This window comes from Plodia interpunctella, chromosome 11, assembly GCF_027563975.2.
Source record: "Plodia interpunctella isolate USDA-ARS_2022_Savannah chromosome 11, ilPloInte3.2, whole genome shotgun sequence".
Lineage (NCBI taxonomy): Eukaryota > Metazoa > Arthropoda > Insecta > Lepidoptera > Pyralidae > Plodia > Plodia interpunctella.
Window position 1 is genome coordinate 1,005,099 of NC_071304.1, and position 14,776 is coordinate 1,019,874.

The 14,776-nt window shown below is 32.6% G+C and overlaps 1 protein-coding gene across 2 annotated transcripts in view; it reads right to left on the reverse strand.

Annotated features, from left to right (window-relative positions):
- Window positions 1–946: 946 nt before the first annotated feature.
- Window positions 947–14,776, reverse strand: part of Ggamma30A (G protein gamma subunit 30A) — a 35,607-nt gene continuing 21,777 nt past the window's right edge. For both annotated transcript variants that reach the window (XM_053751259.2, XM_053751258.2), the window contains exon 4: window positions 947–3,777. In XM_053751259.2, the coding sequence (XP_053607234.1) occupies window positions 3,672–3,777 (106 nt within the window). In that variant the 3' untranslated portion in view covers window positions 947–3,671. The remainder of the gene's footprint in view (window positions 3,778–14,776) is intronic.

Here is a 14,776-nt window from a genome sequence, read left to right on the forward strand (position 1 = left end):
TGTGACGCTTTGAAGCCCGAAATCCACTAAAATTGAAGATTCAGCTATGACGTTTGCTCGTCAATGCAAAATGAGAAACTTTTAAAAAAAGAGGGGTGTTATAAGTTTGACCGCTAAGTGTGTCTGTCTGTCTGTGTACAAACATGACACCGTATTTCATCAACGGGTTAACCGATTTGGATGCAGTTTTATTTATTTGATAGCTAATTTTTATGCGGTGTTATTAGGTATGTTTGACCAAAATCGGTTAAGCCATTAGCGAAATGAATATTGAAAGTCGGGAGGTTTTTTAATTTGTCTAACAAATAAACTTGTTTTACTCCAAAATAATATCTGCCTTTAACGTCACACTCTTTTTAAATAATGTTGTATATTAGACTGTATAAATATTATTTTGTTATCGATAATTTTATTACAATACAGTTTACTACTGGTTTATTCTTGTAGCTTTTCAGTTCACGCGCGGTCCGATCTGATTGCGATCCAATTCTTGTTCAATTGTTCCTATTATCTCCAGGATCGAAGGGTAGCTTTTTATTTGAATAAATATGAAAGCATTGATGGAGTTTAACAGGAAAGTAATTTTTGAACAAAGAAGCGGTGGTGGTGTAATGTTTAAGACGCCTGTGGATTGAAAGGTCCCAGGTTCGAATCCTACTCGTGCCGCATGAGTTTGTATACCAATCTGACTCATGTATAGTAAGTAGTTTTCATCGACCACCACTTGCTTCCGGTGAAGGAAAACGTGAGTGAGTTATTATTAACTTGTGTGTGAAATGGAGAAGGCAATGGCAAACCACTTCGTTAACAATGCCAAGAAAGTTGTTGCGTGTGTTTCACACCATGTAATGACCACGACCCTCAGCCATGAGGAATACGACTATGAAGAGATTTTTTGAATCTATAAACTATATTTCGAGACTGGAGTTAAATAAAAAACTGCATGTCTTATATATTTTTATTTATTTCAGTGATTACTGATTACATAATTAATAATAACATACGGTACCTTAACCTATTGATTCTAAAAAAATCATTTCCAATATCACCCTTACCTAGTTATTAAATTTCGGATTAATCCATTAAAAATTACTGCTTTTTAGTTACTCTTAATTAATTAAAAATTTAGAAATTTAATAGTGCAAAGTGATTTCAAATCTAAACGCTAAAATATTTTTTACGTTAAAACGTGCATCGTTTTAACGTAAAAAATATATAGCGTTTAAATATTCGATTTCTATTCACTTTTTCATTTGCGGTGACAATGCTCACGTCACAAGGAATTCTTTGGTTAAAACTTAGCATAACAGTGAAATAAATTATAAAAAAAATAAAAACGTAATCAATTAATAAATAAATCTAAAAACGACACCTTGAAAACTACCTTGACTTTTTTCTTGAAAACCATAATTTTTCCTCAAGAGAAAATCTTCGCTATCCTTTTCAAGTAAACCCCTTAATTATTAACTATATTTTAAATTAACAATTACATCATTTTGTTTATAGTCTAAAGTTAATTCTCTGATTGCAATTTTATCATATAGATTAACAAACAACTTTGATTTTTGCTTCTTAAGTAATTCTACTAATTATTCGCTAATTTTCTAATTATAACTATTTTAACTCTAAAAAAGGATAGATATAACGAGGAAATTATATGTGAGAAAGGGATGATAGAAAAAAATGAAGCTACGTTAGAAAGAGATAACTGGTGATTGAAGAATGATCTAGAAGATGTAACCTAAAGGAGTACGTATAAAGAATTGACATAGTTCGTATTTGCAAATGATAATTTATGGAAGCTAGATACTGGTCTACATGTACTGGTCGCAATGAATATTATTATTGTCGGTGTTGACATATCAATAAATGATGGTCTGACTAATGACGGTGAAGCTTCTAAAAAAATTGAAGTATTCACAGCCAGAATGATTTTCCATACTTCATGTACTAGATATGGTAAAGGGAAGGTTAAGTTAAGAAATTTAAGTTTAAAGTTAGAGTTTATTTTAATCTATAATTATCTACAGTGCGTAAGTTTAAACTTTCTATTTTAATCAAAACGAGGATCGAAGGCAATCCTTTTAAATGGAATGTTAGTTATAGTTCTACACGGTTGGAAATACCTAAACTTTTTTTTCCATTCGACATTAATCTGATCCAAATTAGCATTTGAATAAATGGGAAAAAAGTTTTTGTATCTCGAACCAGGAAATCTTAGATATAATTTAGAAGAAGTTTTATTAGGAAACTACGATAGTTTGCTTTAACAAGTAAACTTTGAATGACTTAGGTTTTTTTTTTTCAATTTAATTTTGAATTATACTAAGCTAATCAAGTGCTAAATTTAAAATTGTAGTTGATAGTAGAATTTAAATACTTATATTTTTAATACCAGAATTAGAAGTACCTAAATTAAAGCTGGATTGTATGGAGAAGGTGATGAAATTAAACAAAGAGATCATGGAGAACGAGGGTGATAAAATCATCACATTGAAATTGGAGTATAGAAGGTTGCTAAGAGATATTTTATATAAGCATTACTAGATAATGGCACTGCGGAATGTACCTGTGTTCATAAAAAAGTATCCTAATTCAGCTTAACAATTAACATTTTGTTTTGAACAAGATTATGTTTTAATCTTTCGAGTTACCTTAAATTTACTTTCACTGCACTAAGTTTAACAGCATTGTTCTTTTAAACACTTCACACCACTTTATTGCTAGTTTACTCTCAATCATTCCATCGATCTGTGATTCAGCAAATACTTGTTAAGTTGTGATTAGCGATTTACCCTATAGATTAATGATATTGTTATTATCTAAATGCGAAGACTCTTGAGCTCAAAGAATCTTCTCATTTGACGTTACCAATTTATTACTAGTTCCAGATAGCGAAGGTGACCTCTTAAATTGTTTGTTTATTTAGAAATTATTTATGTAAATGTTTGTCAAATCATAAATCAATTAAACCAGCTTATCACGGTTCAATTGATCCATGCAAGAATCCACTTCAACTCCATACAAGCAGATGGAAGAGGAAGTTGCTTAGCGTTGTATGGAACTGTATGGGTTCATTTGTATTAAATTATCAAAATAAATAACAATAAGGTAGTTTTCAAGGTATCGTTATCAAAATCAAAAACTACATCCAACTCGGACCTCTCAGTCGATATGACATCGAAATTATATAAATTTACATTGTTCCATTACACTTTATCGTCCGCTATTACCTTTCCAGTTACTCCTACCGATAGACTCCTGACCGAACATTCTATACTAGAAATACAAAATTTAACGTATTTACAACCATTTTTAACCTTTTAACAAAATCATTCATAAGTACATCCTTGCGTCACGCACAGTCAAAATGTACATTCTTAACAATGTTAGAATAGGGACTAGATTTGTTTGGAACAAAAACTTACATAAACATAAAAGTAACGCGTGGAGTTTTGGCTTCATTACGATGTTCAACTATCTGTTGTGAATATTGTCTGGCAGTATCATCATTTAGCTCGTCCGAAACATCTATTTTATCATTTTCATCAGCGGAATCTTGAGCATCACTAATCATTTTGTTATCAACCAGACAAGCGTCAACACGTCGAACGAGAATCTGTGTATTTTAGAATTTGGTGATATTTTTTTTTTTCTTATACTTTATTAGATTACATGATAATGCATTTTCCTTTTTCAGCCCAAGGATTGTTTTTCTTGTCGGGGGCGTGTATGAGGGGATCATTCTTTTCGTTTTCCTCCACATATTCCCGCATTCTGTAACAAAGAAATCATTTGTTTTATTATTAAAGAATAATAAATTCTAAATTGGCTCTTTCGCTCCCTGTTTTAACGCCATGTTTGTTATCTTTATCGGCATACGGTGGTGAATAATTTAATTTTGATGCTTTTCTTTCGATTGGAAAAAATCACAGTTACACAATTATGATTAACATCGTTTTTGCTTACGTTGAATATATTTTACGAGAAAATTATTTATAAAAAGAAATTAAATGTGTTTAAACAAAACGTGTCCGTAAGTGCATACTAGGTACATTTAGTTTTTAGTTTACTTTCTGTTTTGTTAAAAACTAGATCATTCAAAAAGCTAGATAAACATCTCATATTTATCTTAATGGTGATCACATTATTTTATTGTAACAAAGTCACAATAATATGATCAGTTGGATCGTCTGTAAGCTTACGTAAATTCATCATCTTCCTTCTTATATTCTATTAGGGTTCGCTCAGGTAAAACCATAATAAATTGTATAACTAAACCTTCCGTAGGAATCGCACAATCTTTTGTTAAAACCCGCATCAAAATCCGTGCAGTAGTTTTTGTGTTTATCGCGAACAGAGAGACAAACGCGGCAGAGGACATTGTTTTCATTTTATGTCAGTATTTATTAAGTACGTGAATGTACATAGTATGTACATTTATACATACATAGTATGTATGAAAACAGGCACTTAGAAAACCTTAATTTTAATTTATAAATGTTATAAGCGGGGCAATGAATCAATTAATTTTAAGTTAAATAAAATTATAGCAGAAACTTGGCTCGTGGCAATATATATCGCACTTGGATATTGAAAGTTTCCTTGTTGGAATAAATTGCCATTTATATGACTTTTCCAGCGATAAATTTGCCTTGGATAAAGCTTTTATGGAGTTTTCGAGAAATAATGAGGTGAAAATTCGTTTTGGTGTGTGCAAAGTTAAGGTACCTAGTTGAGTTACCCTAACATATTGCCTATTGGATATTATTATCGTACTAAAATATTATAAATGCGAAAGTTCGTGAGGATGTATACACCTCACAAAATTTATATTCATACATAGATTTTGCGTGAAAGAGTTTGTTACTCTCTCACGCAAAATCTTCTGGATCGATTGTTATGAAATTTGGTAAGCAACCGGGAAAACGCTCAAATGAGAGGGAGAATGCCACATACATTCAGTGGAATTGACATGTTAATCCTAACATCCTGAACGAGTCGTGTGTACAAAATTAATATTTAAAAAAGGAAACTATTAACTACTCATGTTTTTTATGTTTTTTTTTCACATAATCTTGCCAGCCAGTTCGCTACTTTATTTACAACTTATATCTCATCACTTGCGCATACACAATAAATACACGCGGTTCATTTCACTGTTCGATTCGGATTCCATTTTCAAAATAAACAATTCGAGCGATGTTTGCTCTCGTTCAAACTGATCGGTTCACTGCACTGTCGAATAATATGCTAACTGTCCACTGCATATCCAACTATGAAAATTTAATGCAAATACAGTGCTATTTACTACTTACGTAAGATCCATTATTTATTCTCAATTTGTAGTTTTAAATTAGGATATTCCTGTATATATATATATTTTTAATCATAATATTTAATTACACTAAAAAACAAAAGAAATCGAAATTATACGACAATTTGGAATATCACGGAAAGTACCTAACTAATCAAAAAATTTAAACTCGGATTAAAAAAAAAAAGTAAAGCAATTTTTGTACAGTATTATAAGACCTATTTAAACATTATTAATTGCAACCATTACTATAGGTACACGTGTCTTTTATTGACACATACCGTTTTAATATATAATATAGTCATAAGTCATAAATGTATTTCCAGATACGATCCAAAAAAAAAGAATAAAAACCACTTACTTCCAGTCATACACATAAAAATTAATTTCAATACGGATACAACCGTAAAAACATACTAAATAAATAGACAATACGGTTTAACTGCAACACATAAAAATGTCCGAAACACACGCCCGCCTATTAACCCTTAAGTGTACACATAAAAATACTTCATGCTGTAATAACGTTCTCTATATGGGTAAAAATAATACAGACTATGTATGTATGTTTAATATTTTCATCTGGCTGTTCTGGGGAATATATTTTTACTGAATGTGGCACTTAGATCTGGTTCAATCGTTCTACTTATAGTAAGATAAAAACAGCAGATTTTTTAATCATGAGATGATTGTGTATTAACTATATGTAATAATATAATAATTTATAGATACCCAATAAACATGTTTTATTTTTTTTAATTTTTATTTTATATGTAAAACTTAAGACAGTTGACTTAAAAACTTAACTTACTATAAGTAGATTATTGAGGGTGGTTACTATTGATTGACCAGCTAAAAAAAAATATAAAAAATATATTTCCACTCATAATTTTATGAGTGGAACTATATTTTTTATATTTTTTTTAAATGAAAAAAAAAAATATTTGGTATGTTTGAAAAAATAGTTACGTCCTACCTTTTTAAAATTTATCAGTAAACTTAATGAAAACCAAATGATAAGTTTATAGTTGTTACGAAATTAAAAACAATATCGTAAATTATCGCACATAAAAAAACTAACTCGATTTATAATAACCTCAACCCTTTGTGGAAGTCTGTTAAATAAAAATTAAAAAAAAAACCGGTGAGAAATATCGCTGTTTGAAGAATTAAAAAGATATTTTCGGACGAAATTGTTTGAAATTCGAATAGATCCAGGGGTGCATTCAGAGAAGCCCAATATGTCAGAGTCGCATTCAGGCATCAATTTCAATCAATCGATTGGGGCGAGCTCCGTTCGTTTGTTTTTAAAAAAGGCTGTCACGAGGCAAAAGAGTATCAATTAGCGAATGAATGTACCTAACATCTATATTGGATAGGAACTGGCAAGTTGGATTAGGGAGTTTTACTGCACATTTGCAACAATATTGAAAATTGGCGCTTTATTTTTATTTTTTTTCGCTTTTTGCCTCCATTGGCAATGTTTGTGTACCTTAGTAGTCCCAGTAGCGCCATCTGCGCTGAGCTTTGCGTAATATGCCCTATTTCAGAAGAATCACAATTTTTTACAATGATAATGTTAATAAAGTACTCTAAAATAAACGTTTTAATCGACATAGCAAAAGGCGGCAAAGCTTTTGTGTACCTAACATACAGTGCTGTACTCTGGCGTGATAAATGTGCATTAGTACTCCCTATTATTATTCAATATCGAAAATGTACCTATACATTTCCGAAATTTACTTTCGTTTTTTTTTTTCAATTGTCCATGTAGGTATATTTTGTCAATTGCAGCAAAACACGCGCACTCAACCATACTAGATTACGGTTATGATGGAACTATAAAAATAAAACTAATTAAGAAAATCAAAGTGAAACATTTGTACATACTCAAAAACAGAAAGCCTGATTTAGGACATAGGTAATAATAATAATAATAAAGTTTCGTTTCTCTTTTCACTGTAGCCAGTGTGAAGTGTGACATATGGCAAGCGAAAAATTTTGTAACAAAAAATAATGAAAAAGACACATTTTATATTTGCCAGCTCTGTTCGGAAAAGAGATCCCATGTAGGTAGCTTTTGAAAAATGCACGATTGAAAACTCTGCACCAAATTGCCATAGCGTTAATGCGAAACGGAACGCGCAAAGGCAAATGACAGCTAGGACCCAATATATTTGGCAATCAATTTCATCTACCGAATAAACTTGAGAATATTGCGTCCACCGATTTCGCTATAAATCTGTCATACGTTATTTATGTTGAACGCTAGATGGCGCGATAATTTCGTTATTGCGTCCCGTTATACGTAATTTATAACAATCTTATTGTACATTATTTTAAGCAACCAATGTGATTTAACTGAAATTAGATATGTCAAAGGAAAACTATATATATATTAATATCTGAAAATCGGCAATTAATCAATGGACAAGTCGTATATTCCAAAAAATGTATATCGTGACACAAGATATTTTCGCGTGGCCAAAAATAACTCCTTTTTGATTTATTCCCCGGCAATAGGACAAAAATAAACTTTTTATGTGTGAAAACCAATAATTTGGCCGCACGCCAGATTTGTACAATATCTTCTCTACCAGCTGTTTGGAGATCTTCTCCAACGTCCGTCGTTGAATAATTTATTGAAAAAACTCGGCCCTTTAATAAAACACGGGTCTGTTTTGGTTTGAGTTTAGCTTTCGTGAAATATTTTATGAAATGTAAGACCGAGACTTGTGTGTTATGGAATACTATCTCAACGTTACTATAATTTACCTGATACTATATAATTAACATTCTACTTTGGGGCAAAAATACATTTTTTTGTATGTATGTACGTAACATGTACACATACATACAAACATTTTACTTTTGCCCCAAGTATGTATGTTTGTTACGCGATAACTTACGAACCGTTGGTCCGATTTTGATGAAATTGAAAATCGGTTCAGTCGTTTTTGAAATATTCACAATTTTATAAAAAAATATTGTGTTTTCGCGAGGTCTAAGTTCGCGGCAAATAACTAGTATATAGATAAATACCGACTATGACAATAAATAAAATGAAGATCATTATACTAAATGGCGATATATTTCTTCATTGTTATTCTCATTTCAAATCCTTTGTATGCTTTTCTAATATATAGTCCAGTAGTTTCTAGCTTGTGAGAAATAACTATAAATTTAAAGATTGACGAGAAAAAGTGCCTGTGAAGGTCTAATTTCTGAATAAATGATTTGAATTTGAATTTGAATTTGAATATAAATCTATTCTTATTATTATAAAGAGGTAAGCGTTTGTGAGTTTGTATGTTTGAGGCGGGTAATCTTCGATACTACCGAACCGATTTCAAAAATAATTTCACCATTAGAAAGATACATTATCCAAGAAGCACCAGGCAACATCTAGTAGAATATATAAATATCCAAACAAAAAATCTAAATATATAAATAAAAAAGCCTATATTTCGCTTCAAAATCCAACAGATATTTTCATTGTTCAGTTTTTGTAATAAATTGCCTACTTGTAAGTAATCGAAAAGGAAAACTTTGTATCCAATTACTGTGAATGTTTATTCCTGAAATTGAAAACAATATTGTTTTTCAATCGCCATTTTAAAACTGGCGATGTTCTAAAATTGTTGGTAGTATATGCAAAACTATACTGTGTACTATCATGATCGTAGTCAAGGCTTCTTCCTCAGCCGTTGAGCGTCGGGCTGATAAGAGACAGGGAAAGATATATATACTTCTGAAGCTTAAATTTTTGCATAAATACTCTGGTTCTCACGAAGGTAGCAGCTAAAAATCAGTGATTGTCCTTCGGGGCAACTTTAAGCTGAGTTGCTGCCTTTTGTGCTTCTGTGGCAAACATAGTGCATGTTTAGTTTTAAGATTAGTTTTAAGTTTGTTTTGTATGGCGTGTCTTACAGGAGAGCAATATTTTTTTTATCTAACTATCTAGTTTTTATGATATTTTGTATAAAACGAACCGCGTGTAAAATCAAACGAGACAGCAAAATTATTATCTTTTTGATAGAACTTTTTTGAAGATGACACCGAACAAAACGTAGACATTTTTCAATATTAATAAGTGGAAAATGTTTCCTTAGACAACAAGAAGCATTTTTTTTTTATTTGACGTGGATTGATTAGATACAAACTCAGCCGTAAAGTTTGAAAAAAGATCCTTTATCGAAGGGTTTCTTGTCGGTTCTGTTATTCCCAAAAAGCCGTAAAATTTAGCTTATTATTATTTTAAGCAATCATTATCTTTTTTTTTTAAATTAACTAGGTATACATTTATGGATTACGATAGTTTGATCCGTCAGATTACAATATAATCTATACTATTATTACAAAGAGATAAGCGTTTTTTTTTAAATGACGTGATGATTATATTATAATATATAATATACAAGTTATAAAAAAGCCTATATCACTATAGAAGGCTTTGTCTATCTCTGTACCAATTTTCATCAAAATCGGCCCAGTAGGTTTTGAGTTTATCCATTACAAACAAAAAACAAAAATACAAATCTTCTCTCTTGATGAAAATAAGCTGTATAGGAAGAAAAATAATATTAGCTAAAGGCCTTGGTCTAAAGGCCTTAGGCTAAATGACAATAATGACAATTATATTATTATATTAAATAAATAATATTACTTTGGGATGAGAATAGCACTAGGACGAGACGCCACAGGAGCTCTGTATCAACCCAAGCCAGCCCTTTCTTGTCAGATCCGAACCCGACACTTGCAAGTGTGTAAAGTATTTTATTACTGTATCGATATGAATGCGGTGTAAATGTTGTATAAAATAAAGTAACGAGGCAGTAAAATTGGAGATCTTCGGGCGCGGCTGTAATAAAAAAAATCTATTTCGAACAGAATGTTCTTCCCATTTAAATATTCTGTGTTTTTTTTCACATTGGGATTGGAAAAATTCTGTTAAATTTTGTTTGTGTTTAGTGTTTATGCTTTGTTAGCTTCGCCGAATTTCGGAATAAGAGGTAACTTATGTGTTATTGCTGGTTATATTCTACCCGTATACCAATTTTCATAACAATCCTCTCAACTTACTATCCTGCTCAACTTATATTATTTTAGTCTTGTTGTTGTATTTTTAGGCATTGTTATTTAATAGTCTACTCTCAATAATTAAACAGGAGAGTACTGGAGCACTGTGACACAGGCCTTGCCTAACACAGGCCTTGCCTAACACAGGCCTTGCCTGACACAGGCCTTGCCTAACACAGGCCTTGCCCAACACAGGCCTTGCCCAACACAGGCCTTGCCCAACACAGGCCTTGCCCAACACAGGCCTTGCCCAACACAGGCCTTGCCTAACACAGGCCTTGCCCAACACAGGCCTTGCCCAACACAGGCCTTGCCCAACACAGGCCTTGCCCAACACAGGCCTTGCCCAACACAGGCCTTGCCCAACACAGGCCTTGCCCAACACAGGCCTTGCCCAACACAGGCCTTGCCTAACACAGGCCTTGCCCAACACAGGCCTTGCCTAACACAGGCTCCAGTCTCTTAAACAGACTATGCAACATTTTATGTAATTCATCTGTTTTTACTGTATCATGTTCTGTTTTGGAGAAAATAAACAAATTTTTACTTTTACTTTACTTTTACTTTAAATACGTCCAAGATTTTGCGTTGTACGCACCTCCGTCCGTGGTTAAAACTTGCCTATATTAATTTCCGGCATTGGTATTTTTGCAATGCATCATCCTACCTTACATATTATAAAACAAAGTCCTATGCCGCGTCTGTCTGTCTGTTTGCGATAAACTCAAAAACTACTGCACGGATTTTCATCAATAGATAATGTGATTCCTAAGGAAGGTATAGGTGTGTAATTTATTGCTTTTACCCGAGCGAAGCCGGGACGCCCGCCCCGGCTATAATTTTTTGTGCGCTTAGAAATTAGAAAATTTAACATAGTAACCAATCCAATAATGACCCAATCACAGCCACACACTGAATTCGGCCACACTTAAAGGTACATTTTAAGAAGGCTCCCCCCACCCCCGGGCCTCCCCTTGGCAAGTGACAAGGGGTGGCTTTGTTTTTGGGTCAGTTATTCTGGGTAAGTAGCTGTGTGAGCTGAGGTCTTGTTGCGCGCGGAATCACAATTTTTTAAAAGTCGCATCGGTCATTCTCCCGTTGTATGTTTATTTAGTGTTTTACACATTTTTATACTTGTTTTGATATAGGAATTTACTCAATTAAATTATAGTGATGAAAATTCATTTATGTAAGTATTTAATTTTGATGATTATTTTGAATTAAATACATAACTGAGATTTTCATATAAAAACGGGTTAATTACAGCAATACCGCTTACCTACATCTATTTTTAGAGTAAACGATTCTTAATACAAAATTAGTTTTATTATATCCACTTATACTTATGAAAAATATTTCTTGTAAATCTGGAAACGTGATAAACCACAGTTTAGTTCGTAGTTGTAGTTCACAAAAAAAAAATTGATCTTTTTTTTCTATTCTTTTGGTCATATCGCTAGTCGCTGTCATTAAAACCCCAGCCCTACGTTGATGTCATTTTATTTTTATTCAATTCCGTACGTATTCGGCGAGTGTTCGACCAGAAATATCGTACTCGAGGGTACAGAAACAATATGGCTATAGGATGACGTCACCCCCCATATTTTATTAAAACAAACACAGAATATCATTAACTCGCGTTTGTAAATATCGTTTTTTATTAAAGAGGACGTGTTTGCATATATATTTCATTTTTGTTTCTCAAAAGGTTTCGGGAAAAATGGATGAAAAATAAAAAATACTTTTACTATGTTTTGACATTCAAGCATGCCAGTATCAAAGGTAGAGTCCGTACCACGAAAGTAGGCCCGCAGTCGTGGCGCTACTATCGCTGCAGACAACGATGTGCCTATGTGTGTATTGATAGTTCCTAATATCTTCACGGGCTTACGGTCTCTAATTTAAAATTGGAAGCGGTGTCACAATGTTCAGCGCAATTTCAATTGACCATTTAAAGCACTGGTCATAAAGATTTTTATGGTGAGATTCGACGAAAAATTCAAATGTAGATAACCTCGATTAATTGCTAGTGATGGGATACATTCGTTTTGAAGAATTTAAATCATTCGAAAGAGATTAAGTATCACAAAACAAAAGACAAACAATTATATTTATAATTCAAATTACCTTGACTTAACATGATCTATTAACATTGGTATATTGGAAATCTTCGCACAACATTCCCAGTAGGGAAAGGTCCCGGAAATCGAGTTCCATAGCGCCATCATCAAAATTTATGGGCTATATCTAAATTAAATTAGTTCAAGGATAACTTCGTTATTATAATGGGATATCTGAATTGAGGATTTAGGGAATAAATTACGTAAATGTAGCAAATACTTAATGTATGTAAGTAAAATATCGCGTTTTTTTTCTCATTGTTATGAAATAATAGCTTTTGCCCGCGGTTTCGCCCGCGTTTATTTTTAAAAGGTAAAGGAAACATGAATGCAAAATTTCAAGAAGATTGGTTGAGTACCCACTAGTGACTGACAAACAAACAATCAAACTTACTTTCGCATTTATAATATTACTTATTTAGGATTATGGCGGATGTCGTGGTAGGCAGTCGTAAAACTCATGTCAGATGACTTTAGGCGACTCGAATTAAAAAAGATTTGACACCAGTTTTAACAATTACATAATCCATAATATGACGATGTTGTTAAAATGTATGGGTCGTTCTTCTTTTTAACCTACAAAAAGGTGTCTTCGCCAGACAGTTAAAAAAAAAACAAGTAAATTATCAATATTTTTTTAAAATTATATTTTGACATACACTGTACTATACATATAATGATCGCACATATTTAAATAACATATTAATTAAATAATTTCACCGTAAAAAGTAAGTTACAGAGTTGTGAATCCGCGTGACAGAGATGTATTCATACAAAATCATTATGTCTCCCGCTACATGAGCGTGCGTGTTATCTATAATATTACGAAAAAAATATATTATGACACCAAATGTAAAAATATCCTATATCTCTTTAATATATTACCTATCGTGTAACAGTAATAGTTATTTTTTAATACTATCAATAAAATTATTAAAAAATTTCAAATACTCGTCTCCCTCTACCTAATGTTTTACGTGGTAAATTCTGTCACGTGGGTTGTCAAACGAAATACGCGCTGTTGCCGCTCGTCCTTGTGGCATGCGAACCAAGGATATTACCCCTTCCCCCCCTCCGTATGTGTTCCCCTCTGCAAACAGAAGGCAGCGCCTCAGTCGCCCAAACGCAGTGTCAGGACGCGCGTGTGTTTATTCGGCTACCGCTTCGTTACGTAAGTAATTGATTCAAATTCTAATGATCATTGTTACTTTTTGTTGTTTACTCTTACGTAATAAAAAATATTTTATGCCCGACATGTAAATTATCAAATTCTATGTTAACTTTTAAATATTATCAACTTTTTAACAAAAAAATACCCTTCCGTCACACGACAATTCTGTCACATATTTATTGTGACCGAGTGGTAAGTACGTGACGGTGGGGTAATATAAAATTTGTTTTTGTTATATTTATGCTTAATTCAAGAAATACTAAAAAAGATTCATTCGTTTTGGTAGTTATTAGAATAATTATTCCCACGGGATCTTCTGTTATCATTAATACTATCTAAATGATAACAGAAGATTCCTTATTTTCTATTACCAGATAACATCATGGTGAAACAAAAGCCATTAACAGCAGCAGAAAGACAACGGATTTGTCGCGCGAAACGAAATAATGACCCTGAGAAAGTAGCTGAAGTAAAGCGCAAAGAAAGATACCATGCTCGAAAAAAGTTAGTGGCTGATATGAGCGAGCGAGAACATCGAATTCAAAAGCGAAGATGGCAAGAAGCTAATAAAAAAAGAAGGGAGAAGAAAAAGATACTTGAAGAGGTACTTTTGAACACACCGGCTCCATCACCAATACCAGAAAGTCTAAGAGTAACTCCATGTGCAACACCGACTCTTTCTGAAGTATCAATGCGCAGTTCCAGTGGAAGAAAAAAAAATGAAAAGAGATAGAACAAAGTTATACAGAGATAATGTTTCAAGAAAAAATAAAACAGTTAGAGAAAAAAAATCGAAAATATAAGAAAAGATTGCAGAGAAAATAAAAAAAAGACAGCAGCAAAAAAGAGGAAAATAATAGTCAGAACACAAAGAAGTACAACGTTCTATCTAATGCCATTAAAGAACGATACAAGACTGTCAAAAGTCGAAGAGAAAAACGCCTCATTCAATCGGTTTTCCAAACCCGTATCGTAAAAGAGTCTCGAGTGCAGATCGAATTAGTAAGAGATGCAATAGGCGTAGACCGATCTTTAACATACAAGAGCGTTCTACCAAAGCATACTGATCTTGTACGGAAGATTCATCGG